Raw genomic sequence first — 19,546 nt, forward strand, 5'->3', positions numbered from 1 at the left:
TGGATCTCTTATGCAATTATGAAAATGCAAATGAAGATGAGCTCTGAGCTGAAATGCAGATGGAATACAGTGTACCCTGCAGCTGCACGGGTCCCCCAGCTCTGCTCTAAAGTCATCCGTTCCTCAAGGCTGTCTCTTCATCAATGAATGGAGCTAAAGTGGGACCTGATCTCCAAAATTTCTATTAATTTGCAAGTCTGGTGCCTAGATGCCTGATCTTATACTTTGATATAAGGAGTGGAAGTGACAAAAGCATACTGATAAAAATGGAGGTGAAAACAGGAAAAATGGTGGTAAATATTAAATTACTAGGAATAGAAAAATCATTGGATCATTTCACAAAATTAATAAATAAATATAACTGCAAAATGGGGCAGTGCATAATTGAGTGATTAGCTTTACAGACAGTTTGATCAAAGCAGTCATGATGAAAATATTTCATATGACCAAAGCCTGTTTTTCTTGAAGTTGCTTTGTAAATCAAGCAGCCGTGTTTTCTATATTTTCCTCATACCACAGCTGTCTCAATTAAATTAATCAAACACATGATATTTTTACATTTACATTCATTTTTTTACCTCTCTGTTTTCATCACCTCTGTTTCTATCAGTGAATTTTGGTTACTCCCACACCTCATAGTTTGACACATGGAGGCTGTTTTCACATTCACCTGCTGAAAGGAGAAAGTTTCTGTGTTCACCGTATGCGAGTACAAGTGTGATGTTGTGACATCACAACTAGCTTGGAAGCCAAGTACAGAAGAAAGTTGAAACCTAGATACATTGAGAAAGGACTTAATGTTGAAGATAATATAAAATATCATAAAATATTTGCATATTATATTATCTGTGTAGTTGAACTTGTTAAAGAAATACCACAGATGCAGGTACAACAGCAACAACATACAATACATATTTTAAATGTTAATATATACAACTCTGCCTAAAAATTGTGTTTCAGTTTGTGTTTTTTAAAAAAAGAGAAAATATCTAATGAATTAATTTTGGTTGATAAAATGAATTTCATGATATCTAGTTAATCTGTACAGCTCTGCTTCACGTCTGACCTGCCTTCTTCCTGCCTCCAGCAAACCTCACCGCTGTCTGCACTGACAACAGGCCTGCTGCTTTGTGCGTGTGTTTGTGTTGAATACTAAATGCCATATGTGTGAATGCCGAGCCTCAGGGATGTGTTTGCGTCAGAGATTGGCAGGTCCCAGGGGAGTTAACAGCGAGTCATGCTGCTGTTCATGAATCCTATGTGGAGTAAAATAAGCTTGACAGAATCTGAAGAGTGGTGAAGTGTGAGTCTGGAAAATAACCTCGAGCAGTGTGCAGCACTTACGTGGGTAAAAAGTGGGGAGATAGTGTGCGATGGACTGTTACTCATGAGCCTGGTGGGACAGATGTGAAAAGATGTCCTCTGTGAATCCGGAAGGATAAGGATATCATTTTTTATTTTCTTTAAAAATCACAATGAAAATTCACTTCCTGAAGCTGAAATGACACCGATCTTGCAACAGATTGTGGATCACTGGGTCTCTGCAGGCGGTCTGCGGGAGAACAGGATTCCCATGTGCGTCCCACTGGTTTAGCATTAATGAACTAATCATTAGGATGGTGTTCTTACTGTGTGCTGAATACATTACTCTAAGTGGTCTCAGTGAAACAGTAGCATCGCCTTGTGCAACAGGTGTCATAAGGCTGTCAGTGTGACAAAGCTTAATGCCTGATCCTGATATTAATTCATATATTATTCCTGTAGAAAACATCTTTAACTTAGAAAATTTGACTGTAAAGAAAAGCAGAGTTGAATATTTTCTGCAGAACAGAAAAAAAAATCCTAAATAGTTGCTGTGCCCCTTTAATGCTCATACACAATATTGCGTTTCTGATTTCTAAATGGAAAAATGTTGAATCACAGAGCAGCAGGCCTGAGTTGAATGAATGAATCTGACACATATTGTACACATTAGTTCATCTCGCTCCATTCACAAAGACTAGCATCTGGTGAAAATGTCTGACTTCATGTTGGACTAAGAAAAGTGCAGCCTGTCTGCAGCGCTGAAAGGATCGACTCAGTTTTCTCTTTGATGGTTGTTCCGACTCTGCCCTCCACACACTGTTCCCTCACCCTCCTCCCAGAGCTACTAAAAGAAGAGATAAGAGCAACTTCAAAGGCCTGGCTGCTTTTTCTGCTGCGATCTAAAAGCAGGCAAATGAAGGACAGGAAGATTTGAGTAGCCAAATAGCTTTGGGGTGTGTAGTGTGTAGCGAGCATGTAGACGGCTTTGCATGGTTGATGTAATTGATTATTACAGCCCTACTTAAAGCTGCAGCTGTGCCAACAGACCAATCCTACCACCTTAAAAAACACTTTAAGTTCTTCATCAAGCACCTAATTACTTTACAAAGACCACAGAGCGTTTCCACCCTCTATAGGTTTTCCACAGCGGGGGGATTAGAAGCTTCATTTCAAAGTGTTCCACCCAGATTTTGTTTAATCAATGAACTGAAGCCTGTGTTTTTTTAGGTTGGCTCGCAATCAGCCAAGTTTTTAAGACAGGATTTTGTCCAGGCTTTTTTTTTCTTCTTTATTTTGAAAGACAGCTGGGTTATCATTTCCAGAAGGCTGTACCTTTTTTTTTTTTTAATCTTAATACCCAACCGGAGACACTGCTCCAGTGACTGAGAAGGCTAAGCTGATGCTGGATGAAGCTAAGTGTCTGCTCGCGTGTATGATTTTGTCTCAGGTGTGGATATCAAGATGCAGCATCGTGGTTATTCACAAATGAGAAGAGGCCCGTGAGAGTAAAAAGATACTGAAAGAGAAACTGATGCCACTTTAAAACTTAGAGTGCGTTAAAGCTGCAGCTTACATGAAACTGATCCTAGCTGTAGCTGGAAAACAGGGCCAATGACAGTGATGAGACGGAACCAGAACATTAAAGTTGCACACCATAAAGCCCAAACAATGAGCTAAAACATGGTCAAATATTCTATATAGCTGAAGTAAACTGCAGTGGGCGCTGATCCTTTGTGGATTCGTCACTACGAGCAACACTTTATGCATTTGATATATTGTTACAGAAAAACATTGATCAGTGCAACTTCAGTAGCAGCTTCAGCTAAAGTACTTTTTTTTAAAATCACAATTTCAAAAATTCTCAGGTAATTCTAATCAAACAACACAACTCAAATTATATATTTGACCACATACTATGTTATCATTCATGTTTAGATTCTCGATTCTTCAGTCATTCTTTGATGATCATTTTTTAATTGAATACATTTCATTCTAGTAGCATATAAATTTAATTAAATGAAAAATTCTGCAGAGAGACGGAGAGTCCAAACTCATTTCCACTTTAACAAATGTATGAGGAAACATGAAAGATGTACCCTTTGGTAGCAGTCTGCCTTATACGATTATCTGAGGTTAGTGAGGAGATACCGTGTTGCTCTGCTTAGCCTAAGGAGCAAGCTGTGAATTATTCCTCTTTAATCGCTTTGTTTTACCTTGCTCTTTTCTTTATTGTAGGCAGGTGATAAAATGTGAGTTTCATTTCTTTTATTCCTCAGCACGAATGGTATCCTCACTCCTCTGCTGACACAGTGTGCTGGGAATGTTCCCGGGGCTTTTGAGCTGGTGTTTTAAATGCTGATTGGATGGGGGGTGCCTGCTTCATTTCTTCTCCAGCTCCAGTTTACAGCCATTTTAATTAGAATAGAGAATCCTGGCCTTTCTTCCACTTTAGCCTGCCTTAAGGACTGTAACCAAACTCATTACATTACTGTACTTTTGGCAGCAAAGCTCCTTCAGCTTTACAAACTTAGTTCAAACTTTCTGACAAGCTGAAGGCTTTTCTTTCCTACTTAAAGTATCACGGTTACACCAGCTGTAAAAGTGACTTGTAAACAGAGTTGATAAGCCCTCTGTGGTTATTTGTTACTCCTACACAATTAACCAATGTCTGTGGCCTTAATCAGGTTTTTTCTCTGTCACATTTTCCTCCCACACTGTCTGCTGCCAGGCTCCTAAAATGGTTGCTGTCAGCTGCATTCCGTTTTTTTCGGGCTTGATTGGATCACAGTGTGGGCAAAAATACATGAACCTGTGACAGGCCAGTAAATTGGGATTTTGTAAGACGGTGAAGCTGCATGCTGTTGCCTTCCTTTAAATCAGTTATTAAGCGTTGTCCTTCTCGACCTTGACTACTTGCTGCCAAAGCTGTGATGACACACCCCAGTACCACTCAATATAGTCCCCTGCACAAAAGCCACTGAAATGTACTCTGAGGTGGTTATCTTGCAAAAGTAAATACTGTATACGCTATAAAATAAGTGACACTGTAATCATAAAATAAACACACTGATGGAAACTCACAATAATGTCGTAGACTTTCTGCCAAGTACAAAATGGTTTTGAAGTAGGTTGATATTTCACTGGATAAGTGAAAACTTAGGATTCATCCACTGGGCACCATAAATGTCTGAACAAAATGCCATGGCAATTCATCCAATACTTCTTCAGTATGGACCAAAGTGATGGATCTACCTTAGAGCCAAGCTGCTAGCGAGCCCATATACCCTGTATAATGAGATCTCAAAAAACACTTGGCATGTGATTATTGAAGTATAAGAAATTGTATCTCTGCCTTTAATAGGTGTATAATATGCTTGTAATGGTATTGATAAAAGAGCGAGCTACATTTTCAAGTAACATGAATGAAATCAACTCTAATCAGCTTCAACGTCACCATGATATGTTGCAGTGATATATTTGAAAAATAAATCAAGCCCACACGAGCCATCACAAAGCTCTGGACCAGTACAGACTGGTTATGAGAGGCCACCTCCTCCCTGTTAGCACCTCTCTATTCTCCGTTAGTGGCTCTCTACAGCCACGGCTCTGAATAATTCAACAAAGCAAAAGAGGACTGGCAGAGCGGGAGGCGAGATATGGATTGAAGATGATCTCGGGGCACAGCTATCAGGAAATTTACTTTTTGACGTCAGAATAAGCTGGAGAGGCGTGCTTGAATGTGTAAGTGTGTGTATCTGTTACATGCCCGCATGGGTGTGTTAGTCAGTATGTCAGGAAAGAGAGCTGGAAACAGAAGTGTAAATGAGATTCTCTCTTTGAAACCCCTCCCTCGCTTTTTTGCTAGATATTTTATTCACTCATAAATTCTCTCTGAGTCTCTGACCTGCAGGATCTCTGCAGGGGTAGCTGTGGCTCAAAGGTAGAGCTGGAAGATCTGTTGTTTGACCTGTGGCTCCCTCCAGTCCACATGTTCAGCGCATGAATGTGTGTGTGTGTGTGTGAATAAATGCAAGTCCATTCACCATTTACAAGTATGTCCAACATTAGGTGTTAACACATCTTCATTCTGAAAGTGTTTTATCTGTAGACAGACCACACTAACTGTTGGCTTGAGAGATAGCACCCTATGAGGCACACGGCATCTTGACATTTGAGTCCAGGTGATTGAGCAGGGCTGTGGGCGTGATTCAGGTGTCTTCACAGTTGAATATTTCACAGTGCTGACTGAGTTATTACTTTAAGCCATTGGAGAAGGTCAGTCCTGACGCAAAATGTTGGTGGTGGTTTTCCAGTGATAACCTCTGTGACTACCTAATTTACCAGCACATCAAAGAATTAAATCAGATGTATCCAATGGCACCCTACAGAGAGGTCAGGCTAAAGGCTTTGAAGAGTTCATCAGACCTGAAATTAAAACTCATTCAGGTTTGGTTAGCAGGATGGACTGCCATGGAATTTTGTGCAGACGTTTATGGCTCCCAGATGATGAATCATGCTGACTTTTCATCTTTCCCCACCATAAGGGTTTTGAGTAAAAGTGATTTGTTTTAATTCTCCATACAAAAGGAGGATGTTAATATGAAGTAGTTATCTTTCATACAGATTTTCAACCATCCATTTTCTGTAACCGCTTATCCTTATCAGGGTTGCCGGGGGCTGGATGTATCCCAGCTGGCATTGGCCAAGGGCAGGGTACACCCTTGACAAGTCCCCCGTTCATCACAGGGTTGACACATAAAGATAATAATTCACACTCACATTAACACCTATGGGCAATTTAGAGTGACCAATTAACCTATTAACTGCATGTCTCTGGAGTACCCGGAGAGAACCAATGCAGATACAGGGAGAACATGCAAACAGAAAGAACAAGGAACCTTCTTGCTTTGAGGTGACAGTGATAACCACTGCTGAGACAGATTTATTAGTTTTATTTTATGAAACACCAATCATCTTTCAAACAGATGGTTCTAAAGATGCCTTTCAGCCTAAGGATCCACTCTTCAGTTAATTCATTTCACAGTAACTTAGAGACGTCCTGCTAATTTGCAAAGAATTACATTACTGTTGGATTATTGATTCAAGCCTGCTCAAGTACTGCCATCCACCGTTGACCCTGCTCCAATTCGCTCTCTCTAATCATGTTTCCAATTATGATCATTGCTCCAATTTACAACCAACACTCACAGAAAAAGGATGAGAGAGCATATGTCAATGTAATAATGTTTAAATGTTGGTGACTAAGTGCCACATGATCGACAAAAAGAGTTCTAATCTCTGCCTCTTCGTTTGTGTCTCTAGGTGCCCCTGGTTGACAAAGGTAATCTCACCCGCTGTGCCTCTTTACAATGGCCTGGTCTTCCTATTCGTCTTGGCCAACTTCAGCATGGCAACCTTCATGGACCCTGGTGTTTACCCCAGAGGTATGTATGCATGAGTGTGCAAATGAGTTTTCTGGTGACGGTGTTTCTTACTTTATTCAGGAAAACCAGGGTAGCTTGCAATATTTATCTGACATCTAGAAATATTAGTATCTGTCAGACTGTATGTGTACATATGAGTAATGTTTTCTCCCTCTTGAGTCCTCATGCAGAGGGTACACCTTTAATAGCTCCACATTTATCAGAGCACCACCCTACCCAGTGTTCACTACTCCTGCCTTTTAAAGTCCACATGCTCCACATGCTGGTGGAAGTTATACAAGCCTTAATATTGTGAGGAATATTGGGTATTTCTCAGCTGCTCAGTGTGTCGAACAAGCTGCATTGACTTATGCTCCTGATGCAAGGTTCATGTCCTCAGAGCTATCTGGGTTAAGTAATGATGATTGAACTCCTCCCCAGGGATGTTTGTAATGTGCTTGTAAATGATAAGCACCTGTCTTTAGGAAGAGCTTTCTCTCCCCATAAAGGGGTAATAATCATTATGTTATCTGCCTCCCCAGAGGTGACAGTGGCCTTCTGCTGCTGCTGCCCTGCTGGGTTTTATAGACCACTGAGGGATGGGGAGTTTTCTAAGCTTGAGATGTTGTATCTCACAGGCAGCGGAGCCACCAGTAAAGTTTGGATTAAAAGAAATGAAGAACTGACATAGCCATTAACTGACATCTGCTTAGAAAATCACTCCATCATCCAGCTTGTAAAAGTAAGAATGAAAGGTTGATGTGTACCAAAGATTTTCCTATCCAGGACATTGATGTATGGCACAGTCTTTTATTGCAAAATGAGGTAATAGACGGATGAGAGTACTGATGGAGCTGAAATTGTCCTGCAATTTCCAGATTTTTAGCAAAATGTACTGCAATTTGCATGACTCACTAGGTGACATTTTCGGTTTTCCTGGATGGTTAAAGGGTGTTTTAACATTAAGGATCTCAGGCGTCTCTGAATGAGCACACGTCTTGAGTTTATTTACAGCAGGCTAGCTCTAAAATTGTAATTAAGTGTGGCATAGAGATGCAGCAAGCATGACAATCTATAATGTCATTAATATTCAACCTAACCTTCACGCAAGAAATGATTTTATCAGGGCTGGTGTCAATGTTTTAACTTCTAGTTGAAGATTACCACAATTTAACATGAATGAGGAGGAAGCCTGAAATGTGTTTGTGAAAGATTCACACTGTACATGCATGTAGAGACAATACCTCACATAAGCTGTTAATGCAAAATCGACAATTTTAAAGAAAAGAGGTCAAGGTACTCATTTTTTTCACCTATTTCAGGCAAATCTAGTTATGTGTCCGCTGAATACTGAACTGTAGGAGTAGTAACTGCTGTTTCTGTCTGTTGGTTTGGAAGGTGGTTTACCTTTTAAAATCTATTTGAAGTGGCTTGACAGCCATAATGCCAGAGCAATCTCTACTTATGGAACTGTTGATTTCTGTGCTCTACCTACTCGTTTTCTCTCTTTTAGATTAGATTCAACTTTGTCTTTGGAAGTGCTGTGCAGTACATGTACTGAAACATTGAAATGCAGCTTAGCATCTGACAAGATGGATACAAATGAATAAACTAGGATATGTACAATATTTAACAGTATTAACAGAATGAACAAAGTGAAATAAATTTACTAAGATTTATAAAGTGTGTGTGGAAGTGTAGGCAGTTGCAGATGTGAGTATTTTGCTTTCTATCTTTTGTGTGTGTGTGTGTGTGTGTGTGTGTTTTCAGCTACCTGGATCTCCCTGCAGTTATTATTGAACTGTGAAATTATTTTCTCAAGTTGGGTCTCTGTGTAGTTCGTGTGAATGTGCCCTTTGATCTGCTCAAAAACATTTTATTTTGCGCTGGAGCTCCAAAGCAAAAAGCTCTCCGTAGCAGGAAATTGGCATCCAGTGCAAAGCTTCTTAAATAGTTTGATTGACTGCAGAGTCGCACCAAGGGCAATGCGAAATGTCACGGTACTCTCACACTGTGGTTTAGAGCTCATGGGTTTATGTTTAGGTCAAGTAGAGCATGGAACCGACTATGCCGGGGTTAGAGGTTGAAATCCCATTTTAAATAAAAGCTCTCTTCTGATGATGTGGACATTTAACAACACCGGTTATATGTACATGAGTCACTGTGTGCTTGTTAATCAATTGGTATGTTAAAAGCAGAATAAAAAAGGTCACATCTATAAAAATGTTCATTCCTCTGTGTTTGCTCTCTCTGCAACAGTGAGGGTATAAGGTGCTCCGCTGTTGTCACTGTCAAATTGAATCATAAATCAAAAACACATTTTTTTCCCCCCCTGTGTATTTGTGTTTTTCTCACACTCCACCTTATGCATCTGTGCTCTGTTAATGTGTGTGTGTGTGTGTTTCCTCACAGCGGACGAGGACGAAGACAAGGACGATGATTTCCGAGCGCCACTCTACAAGAACGTGGAGATCAAGGGCATTCAGGTCCGGATGAAGTGGTGCGCCACCTGTCACTTCTACAGGCCGCCTCGCTGCTCGCACTGCAGCGTCTGTGACAACTGTGTGGAGGTGTGTGTGTATGTGTGTGAATACAAATGCATCAAGGGAAGATATATTGTTGATATATTAGGTCAATATTAATCAATAATAATACTGCTGTATTAGCATCGGGCATTATATATGATGCAGTTTGTGTGTTGTACACAGTACAGTGTATATTTATTTGGTTTGCCTTATTAGTGGAGATTTCAGCTAGAACTTCTCCACTGATGGGAGATGATGCATGATGCATGCATTTCAGAAGTGTAACTCCATTTCCGCCTCCTCAGGATTTCGACCATCACTGTCCCTGGGTGAACAACTGCATCGGCCGGAGGAACTACCGCTACTTCTTCCTCTTCCTGTTGTCGTTGAGCATCCACATGGTGGGAGTTTTCTCCTTTGGCCTCATCTTTGTTCTCCACCACAGAGAGAGACTGGGTGCGCTGCACACCACTGTCACGTATCCTTCTACTGCTGGAAATCTCATTGCAAAGCCTACTTTTTTTTTTAAATGAAATGGACAGACAGTTTTTTAGTTTGGTTGTCACTTCAGAATAGTTTCCTGGGCTGTCAGCAGTTGCATCTGGTCTTTTTCTTGTCACTTCACATTGTTGTTGTTGAACTTGACCTTTGTGTCCAGTCTGGTGGTGATGTGCATAGCGGGACTTTTCTTTATTCCAGTCATGGGACTCACAGGTTTCCATATGGTGCTTGTAGCTCGAGGTCGAACAACAAACGAACAGGTGAGGAAACACCCAATGTACCCAATGAAATTCAACAGAGCTGTGTTGCTCTGCTTCACACTCATACAGATCCAAACATCCACACCTGTAGCTGCCTGACTGTTTACCTGGGCTTGCTTTAGAGCACCTTTTGAAATAGTTTGAAAATCTTCACAAGCAAACCTCTGGTTACCACAGTGAATTACTGATTCTCCAGCTGCACATACAGTAGAAAAATACAGTCCACTCAGTCTATGTTGAAAGAAATACATTTACCTTAATAATGATAGTAAACACACACAATAAAAAGAATAACAGCGGCAGTACATACAGTATACTCACATACATACCAATAATGTTATGCTTCAACCACATGAATCACCCTCTTTGTATTCAAGCACTGGACCTCTGTGTGTATTTGAATGTGTGTGTACACTGTGGCCTTGTGCTTCCTTTGCTGCCGACTCTAATCAAAGCGTTGTGTTCCTCAGGTGACGGGCAAGTTTCGTGGAGGAGTAAATCCCTTCACTAAGGGTTGCTGTGGCAACGTGGAGTATGTCTTATGTAGTCCCCTTGCACCTAGGTAAGATTTAAGCTGCTGTGCATGTGTGTATTAACATTAGATGCTTTCAGGGTCAGTCTATCAGTGATGCAGTATTAATGCACTAGAGAGAATACATTTGTATATGTTTATGCAGATGTGTGTGTACTACGGCCCATCACAGCCCACGATATTCATGCCGTAGCACCAGCGCAGCACCATCTAAGTTCAGTAGTAACACAGGCGGCAGGATTATGTGTGTGCCTATGACTGTATGCACGTGCTCTGAGGTGCTTATGGAGGTGTGTATCCAGTTTTGCCTGACAGCAGCCAGCAACCCTGGGGGAAGACAGATGGCTGAGAGAATTGAATCAACAGTTAATGGGAAACAGAGCGCAGAGCTAGTCATCACGCTTTTTACTCACACACACACATCGCTAAGACCCGGAGTGCCAGTTTTACAACCAATAGGGACAAGTCCCATTCCATAAAAATCAACAGTGTGACTACAGAGAGACAACAGCAGGCAGGGGTGAAACACTGTGTAACAAGCATCTGCCATTAAATTGTTGCATAATCCCTGACGGAAGGATTTTGATGTACCAAATCATCAAAGTATGTTGGACCTGAACTGTTAGAACAGTATGTGAACATATGATAGCAAATCGGTAACATTAATTTAATAACATACAATTTCAATGCAGGGATTGATTGAAAGTATACCACTCAAGTTTCCACACTCGTTATTAAACATTAAAAGAAATGACGGCGACAGCTATTTTAATTATGAAAAAACCTGTGGGACCTCTCTTAAAGGCTGTTTTGCTGTCAGCAAGTTGTGTTTAAAATGTCTGCTTTAAAATGTGTAACTAGTTCAATGGGATTATGCAAAGTTCTTAGATAATTTCATTATTGTACTCTGCACTGTTTATCTCTGGAAGGCTAACATGAGTCGATAGTGGAGGAGAAGGTGTGGTATTTCAAGTCAGAGAGGAGTGCTGAAATACCATTAGACATGTCAACAGTTTTTGCTTAAATCTGGTAGTGGCAGTAGAAGTCTGTGAGCACTTAGCTTGGGAACCAGAGGGTGGAAGTTTCAAGTTCAGCAGGGACAATGTTATACAATGTAGACTAGTAACTGGGTACTGCAAAGGTGCCCTTGAAGCAGCAGAACCTACTTGGAGCACTGAATATGTGGCAGGCCTGTAGTAACTCTCAATTAACTATATGTCTATTGGTCTTATGTGTGTGCATGTGTGTGTAATGAAAATACATATAACAGATTGATTGACAAATTGATTTTTGTTTTGTTGTTCATTCATTTCTAAAGTTTATTTACTCCGAAGATTTCTTCCATATAGTATGGAGTGTTAAACAGAACACTTTGGCAGAAGTTCAAGAGTATTTCTCGTGAAGAAATAAAGATTAAATTGTAAACAAACTAGAATAAGAAGACCTTTCTAGCAGTAAGTGAGTTTAGTTTGCAGCAAATGTTTCTCTGCTGTGAAATAATTGCAAAGACAAAGCTAGTGCATGAGTGGTATATACATGTGAAGTGGTGTAATATTGCATTCTCTTCTGGTTCAGCTTTGTTAATGAGTTGCAAACTTAACATTGTAGTTTCTTCCAGTGAGGCAGTTGACACTATATTGTTAAACATTACTAATGTAATAGAAACTCTGACTGCCGGTATATACAAAAAATTGTAAATTGGGGTAGTAGTGTGACTTGACTTTTTTCATACCTGTTGCCAATTTTTCTGCAGGTACATTTTGGACCCCAGGAGAAAACCCCATGTCAAAATTCAACCCCCATTCATAAGACCTGACCTGTCAGACAGGCAGATCACCATCAAGGTCAGTGACAACGGCATCCACAGCACCATCATCAGCTCCAAGGTGAGTTGTTTACCATTACTATGGAGCTTTTCCCAGTTACTCCATTATCCAACTGACCTACATGTAGTGTCTATTCTGTAGTGGTGTCACCATTTTCTCTTGCTTCCCATAGTCTCATGTCACAAATGTGTGACATGGTGTATCTTCAGTTCTGTTCCTAGTTCTAGATTAGTACAGGCTCATAGTCAAGGCTACATATAAAAGGACACAGTAGATCATTAAAGTTGGATGCATAACAGATTTCCCCATTGCTAAAATATTTACACAAAAGCATTATTACACAATTGGGGTTTTTAATTTATGCCATTTACTGTGAAAATCGAGAGTTGCAATTTGCTAATTGTAATCCACACACAACTAATTCATGATCCTTAAAGGCAAAGCAGCCCCTTCCCTTTAAGTGTAACCCCATAGATACAAGAACTTTTTGGATGTTTGGGGTTCTGCAAACTGGGCGTAATTAAGAAATTTAGGATGACAATCTGACTTAATGCAGTCAAGTTGCATTGTGGGTAACCAGATTTTGACAATGAAGAATTTTTCTTTACTGTTCATCATTAGTCTGAGTTTTACAGAAGTACAATGCTAAATCAGATGAGTACTCTTTTATAAAAATCAAATTAATAACTCCATTGAATGTCTGATCCAACTCTGAGATTATTTCCTTTCATCATTTTCATGCCATTACGCTCTAAAAGAATAAATTTAAACTCAAGTAGAGCAGCTGCCTAGTGCAGCTTTGCTACTATACAACCATCTGCGAGAGTTGTGTTGGTGCATCTAACACATGCTCCTCTCTATTTCATCTGCTGTTACTCCACCTGTTCTGGACACTTTTAATACCCTGATCTCCCCCCTGTAGTCCAAAAGCAGCCTGGATGGCCTGGACAACAAAGAAACCCAGCCACCGCTGCCACCCAAAGCTGACAGGTACAACCAGCTGAAAAGCCAGCTGACTTCCAGTGAAGGTAAGAAACACAGCCTTCCCATGTTTGCCAGCAACTCTCCTGTCAGTTATCATCAATCCCATTTCTCTTTTCTGTCAGGGCTACACCCAAAAGCAATCCCCCAAATTTCCTCTGTATATCACCAGTGTCCCAGTGTGTGACTTGGTGCTAGTTTAGTGTGATAAATGTCGGCCCCAGTGGCAGGTCAATGGCCATTTTTATGCTGGATTGGTGAACAGGCATGATTTGTAGTGAGAAGGCAGGCCCTGTTCCCTGAATCAGCCCCAGACTTGTGGTACAACGGAGAGATTTTAGAGTGAATCACTGCAACATGAATCACCACCTTTTTTTTTTCTTTTTTTTTTAGTGATGTGTTGACGTAGAGCTCTGCCAAATTGAGGGATGGGCAAGGAAGATGGTCTAGAATTGGGAATGAATGACTAAAGCCATCTGTGTAAATCAGGAACTGCAACAGTAAAACCACATATTTTAGTGGTTTTACTGCAAATGGTGTTAGCCGGTGATGTGTTTGTTATGTTATTGCAATCAATAGTTTGAAGTGTTAAAAATCTATGGTTTTGAACCTATAACAATGGGTTCCCTCCAGTGGATTTCCAGTGTCATGGTGCATTATGTCAGGGAGGGAACACTTTCTCCTCTTCCATGGAGCACTACCACTGCCTGGTGGCACCTTGAAGTACTGCAGCTGGTAGAAATTGATTGCTTCCTTTTTCTAAAGCAGCTTTGGGGATTCATAATCTATGGAAGTTGGAAGAGTTCTTTGCATATCATTCAGACGCCCATGCACTAGAGCACAGGGCAGCTACTTGCTAGAATGGACTTTCGGCTTCCAGCCTTTGCTCAAGGATATGGTAGTCTGTCAAGGATGGACAGTTGGCTGTTGCAGAACTCAAATGTGTTACATATCAGTTACAGAATGGACTCTTACCCACCCACTCCAATTCATTTTCATTGTGGAGGAATAGTGATGGTGTGGGTTTCAAGAAGTCAGTCCCTACAGCCTCTTTACTCTTATAATAGAATTCAGCTACGAGTCTTGTCTTTTCTCCCAGACATGACTTTCAATCAGAGCTGTATACAGAGTATAGTGTAATTTTCAGTATCTCTACATTATTGACTCTGGTTTTCTTTCTGTGTTTAGAGAGTTCTCTTTCTGGCAAGACCCACCCTTCCACTCCAGCAATGTACAAATTCAGGCCATCCTTTGGCACCATGCCTAAAGTCCACTACCACACTGCTGGAGAGAAGGTAAGACATGATCTGTTTAGCACCTATGTATTAGGTACATTCTTAATGTAGTATCATTGTTATTATGCTATCCCACTCTAATAGCTAGGGGCTCATTGCAAAAGCTTCAGAAGCAGTTTATAAGGACAATGATGTCATTCACATTCCCACTAAAATCTGACATGTCATTCTGATGCTGGCTCCTCAGATTATCATACAAGATGACCGGAAGACTTCAGCCATCATGGAAGAGGGTGTCCGTGGTCATGACTACCGATCTGAGCCAAATCTGGACCTGCCAGAGTACACCAATGCTCCCCTTCACCGCACCTTCCAGTCCTCTCCCCTGCAGCTGGATACTGACCCTGTCAACTCGCGCTCTCTCAGCCTGAAGCAGGGTCACCGCCGGTTGGAGAAGGGCCAGCTACCAGCTCTGCAGCCACAGACAGTCACCTCTACCCCATACAAGAGTGTCTTCTCACCCAACACGCTTTCCAACCGTAATGGCAGCCTGTCTTATGACAGCCTGCTCAATCCAAGCATCTCTCCAGCTACTGCCAATGAGTGCATGGCCCATCGTGGTATGCCCTCCATGGGGTTCCACTCACCCTACCTACCGACCAAAATGTGCCACATCCGGGAACCTGAAATGCAGAGGCACCAGGTCACTGCCACCTACAGTCCAGTGATGCCACCCAGGGGGTTGGGAAGGCAATCCCCTCACCCAAGGGACAGGGACCCATCCCCAGTGCGCTATGACAACCTCTCCCAGACCATCATGGCCTCCATCCAGGAGCGAAAGGAGATAGAGGAGAGGGAGAAGCGGCAGATGCTGCATGGGCGCTCCCAAACCCATATCTATGCCCAGGACTCTGGCGTGTTTGATGGGGGCTATGGCCTACCCCCCAATGCTTGCTACCCAGATGGCCCTCGTGGACCAGGTTCCAGAGGCCCAACACCCCCAGCCTATGGAGGCTCCAGGGACAACCTGATGGGGGTTGGGATAGTGAGCTATGGGCAACGAACCCCTGTTTTGCGTCATGCTGGCTCCGCGCTGGGGCGTGCTCCTAGGACTTCATCCACCTCCCTGCACACAGATCACAGCAGTACCAACAGCAGCCACAGCAGGGCCACTGCCCAAGAGGGCCCCTATCGTTCCCCAGCCCACCAACCACACTCCCCTGCTATGCCCCGATCCCCCTCCTACTCCCACCAAAAACTCTCCTACATCAGTGCCCATGAGAGGACAGACTCACCTCGTCTGGGGGGCCCAAGGTATGAACCCTGACGTTGCCCCTGTGGGACTGCATGCATTGCACTGAGCCAATGGGGACTCTTCCTGCTGGGCACAGGCAGCAATTCATTGGCACTAGTGTATTAGTCCTAACTGAGAGAATGTCTAGCATTTGTGTATGGTGTATGATATTTGTCTAACTGTTATGTCTATTTACTCATATTAAGCACTGTCTGGTGTGAATACTTACATGTTTTGTTCCGATTTATATGTTTGCCTTTCTAGTTAAAAAAAAAAAAAAAGTCAATTTTTGTATTGTTTCACGAATGTCAGATGAATAAAGTTGTGTGACTCCACATCACTTTTTCTTTTGCATGCTTTTCACCTACTTGTCTTATAATTCCAAGACTTTTGCCTCACTAACAAGTACACTTTCAAACAACTTTCATCCATATTACTATTACTATCATTTAAAACTTTCATGATCCATACAACTAATCTGCATGGTGCCGCAACCCTGACTGTTTTGTTTGTGTTGAATCTCTTTGGCTCTTTTTTGTTAAGTAATTTTCTTTGTTCTTCTCTTTCCACTCAGAGAGGCCATGAAAGTTAATGGGCAGATGGACTGCCACCCCAGTGCCCAGGGTGCCAACCTCAGCCCCGGTCGCCACAATAATGTCAAAAAGGTGACAGGTGTAGGTGGCACCACATATGAGATATCCGTGTGAACAGGGACACCACATCCACCTCCAACAACAACAGCCACCCAGCTACAAAGAAATAGCACTCCCTGTTTTGGAGTGATTATCCAGTTAAAGGATTGTCTGCTCTTGTGTGGGTCTGTCTAGCCAAATGCCAATGTGTGTTTGTACCAGAGGATTGGTTGTCAGCTGATACCGCTGCAGGCTTTTATGTGTGAGGATTGTCTTGTCATTAACATTTTGTGGCTCGTTATCTTGGTCGTAAGAAGAAATTGTCCAACAGATTGCAATGCTTTTACTGTTGTCTTTCAGCTGTGGTTATGAAGCGTATGTTGTCTCAACTGTCACACACAAACTGCTGCAGCAAGCAAACGCAGACATCCTCACCATTGGACCTCTGTAGGAAGACTAATGTCCTATCCGAGTCAACTGACTGGTGCTTCACTTTAACTTGTACTGTTCATGTAATCTCCAGTGTATTTGGTGGAGTTCTACAGATTTGAGAAGTGATAGAGAACAGATCAGCAGTTAGATCAGCACCAACTGCAACTGCAGGCAACACAAGATAAGTGTGATGAGAGGCTGGGAAAGGGGATATTGAGAGGCAAAAGTCATTGTACCATATCTGGTGGTTGTATTCAAAATTTACTGAGAAAGGCGTACTTCGAATTAAAAGTAAAATTAACTTAAATTTCTTCTTTGTCAAAACTAAATTTCTCAGGAATGAATGCAACCAGCAGAGATGCTAGTTGATATTAATTCATACATTATGAATGTCTCCTTTGTCTCAGTCAAATGCAGATATATAGGGGCTCGCTCGAGTATAGCTTAGCCCGCGTTATTCCTTTCATGAAGGTGCAGTACATCATCATAGGCTTCTGTCTGTTTGAATGAAGTTCAGTTTAGTGATTTCAACATGACATGTGCTGGGCAGATATATATTGACGTTCTGAAAGATCAGAATTCCTTCACCCCAACGGGTCTCACCGTTCAGAATGAGCCCAGCCTTGCACAACCAAAACAACTTTTCTGTTAATGTTTTGTCTCAAAAAAACATTTGTTCAATACGCAAGGTTGTGATTGTGTTATAATCATAAGAATGAAAGGTGTGGTGAAACAAGCCATTGTCCCATGTAGTAAAATGAAGATAACTGATCACCCATTCATTATTTTATAGTTTTTTAATCTGTTTGTTTCCTTTTTTTATATAACCAACCTTACAAAAACTATGTTTGATACATCTTTTTTTATACAGATAATTAAGCCTGGAATGGATGTTTTATTTTGAGTGGAGTTTTGTGTTGATAAATTATAAATTCAGTAACTAAATGAGATTGTGATAATGGCTTAAATCCATAAAGTAAATATAGCTTGTTCTACCTTGCAGTGTAAAAAAAAAAATGTATGATGAAATGTAATTACAAGATGTGTGATGTGAGGAAGTGAAATATTAAAGTCACAATCGTTGACTAGCCAACAGCCACATGATGCACACTGAACAGTCAGTATGTGCTGCACGCGAGTTAAGGATTAGGCTTTCGATAGAAGCTGTCTTTAGATTTCAGTGCCAAACATGGCTACACACCCCTTCATTTCTCAAAGACAGTCAACAGCTGAATGAAAATGTCAAATCAGTCGATTTGCAGCGGCTGTCTGGTACAGCTCTAGTATTTCGTACCACTCAGAGTTAAACTGGAACTTTTTTTTTTTTTTGCTGTTACATTACATTTATCATCTTGACCATAAAAATGAAATGTTAATATCCTAGTGGATGGTTTTAATTTTTAATTCAGCACCACCTGAACATGGCAGAATTTACATGGATGTGAATTTGGTTCAGCTACATCCGCATTAAGAATAAACCATTGTTGCCTTTTTAAGAGGAAAAGCTCTTTCATACACCATGTAATGTGGCTAGATGAAACACTACTGTGCACTAAGAGACAGTGAAATATCATTAGTGTTTTGTATTGAGCTGCAAATGGCAGGAGCAACACTTGAGCTTAGACTGGGTGAACAGAGTGTCGTGATAGAAAAGGCCAATGTACAAGGTAATATATATTTTCTTCCCATTTCTGATGCATTCATAGATTCCTTTCTGCAGAGATCAATGTAAATGCTTACAGCAGGGGTAGTCTTGCTTTCTGACAAGGTTGGATGTTCCTGAAACTCGCTGTAGTTACAACCTTCAGGCTAGTATGGTCTCTCTGTAAAGGTCTCACCCAGCTGCCTTAGCATAAACAGTAATGTGACAAAACACAAGATATTCGAATCAAGTTGTGCATTTCTGAATTGTTTCAAAAACTGTCTCTGTTGTAAGGCTGTGGGATACAGGGCTACTCATTTGGCATATCTGATGGTAAGCGTGTCAGTGGAACAACTAACTGGAACATTTTGAAATAAGCTGAAACGATTGTTAGCTGCTCAGCTGCCTGAAAACGCCTCAGTCTATCATAACTTTCAGACCCCCGTTTGACCACATATCAACACACTATCGATGTCATTCCTCTTTAAGATGACTGCCATTAGTCCAATGTGTTCTTTTGGGATGGACATCACTGCAGGTCAGGGACCATTCCTGACAGTCAACAATGAATCTGTTCTACTGGCCACGAGCTGATGTTTTCTGAAACTCAAATAGAAAGTTCAGTATGTATTAAACTATAGAATATACTGTAATTGTACATGCGTTCCTATTTTTGTGAAGAGGAAATGTTTCCCAATGACCTGAGCAGAATAAATAAAGTTTCCAATTGTTTGAGTGACTTGAGACTGATTCATGTTAGCAAGGTGCAATGCAGGACACCTGCACATTGATAGACGACTTTGTGTTTCAGTTTCAGAAAGATTAAAATGTTTTCTTTTTTTTGTTTTGTTTTGTTCAGGCAACAGCTGTTGTCCAAGTCTAAATGCAACCCTAACTTCTGCAGGATTGGTAGCTTGCATAAAAACAGTCACATGGTCTTGTTTCAGCTCAGCAACTT

The 19,546-nt window shown here is 41.2% G+C and overlaps 1 protein-coding gene across 2 annotated transcripts in view; it reads left to right on the forward strand.

Moving 5' to 3' along the window:
• Nucleotides 1-19,320, forward strand: part of zdhhc8b (zDHHC palmitoyltransferase 8b) — a 59,492-nt gene extending 40,172 nt beyond the window's left edge. The window contains exons 2-11 of one of the 2 annotated variants that reach the window (XM_027273989.1): nucleotides 6,628-6,749; nucleotides 9,141-9,298; nucleotides 9,559-9,731; nucleotides 9,912-10,014; nucleotides 10,485-10,576; nucleotides 12,300-12,390; nucleotides 13,295-13,400; nucleotides 14,542-14,648; nucleotides 14,836-15,902; nucleotides 16,457-19,320. In XM_027273989.1, coding sequence (XP_027129790.1) covers nucleotides 6,628-6,749; nucleotides 9,141-9,298; nucleotides 9,559-9,731; nucleotides 9,912-10,014; nucleotides 10,485-10,576; nucleotides 12,300-12,390; nucleotides 13,295-13,400; nucleotides 14,542-14,648; nucleotides 14,836-15,902; nucleotides 16,457-16,589 — 2,152 coding nt within the window. In that variant the 3' untranslated portion in view covers nucleotides 16,590-19,320. Of the gene's footprint in view, nucleotides 1-6,627; nucleotides 6,750-9,140; nucleotides 9,299-9,558; nucleotides 9,732-9,911; nucleotides 10,015-10,484; nucleotides 10,577-12,299; nucleotides 12,433-13,294; nucleotides 13,401-14,541; nucleotides 14,649-14,835; nucleotides 15,903-16,456 lie in introns of both variants that reach the window. The other variant, XM_010733329.3, reaches the window with a different exon arrangement.
• The last annotated feature ends 226 nt before the right edge of the window (nucleotides 19,321-19,546 follow it).

The sequence above is a fragment of the Larimichthys crocea genome, chromosome III, assembly GCF_000972845.2.
Source record: "Larimichthys crocea isolate SSNF chromosome III, L_crocea_2.0, whole genome shotgun sequence".
NCBI lineage: Eukaryota > Metazoa > Chordata > Actinopteri > Sciaenidae > Larimichthys > Larimichthys crocea.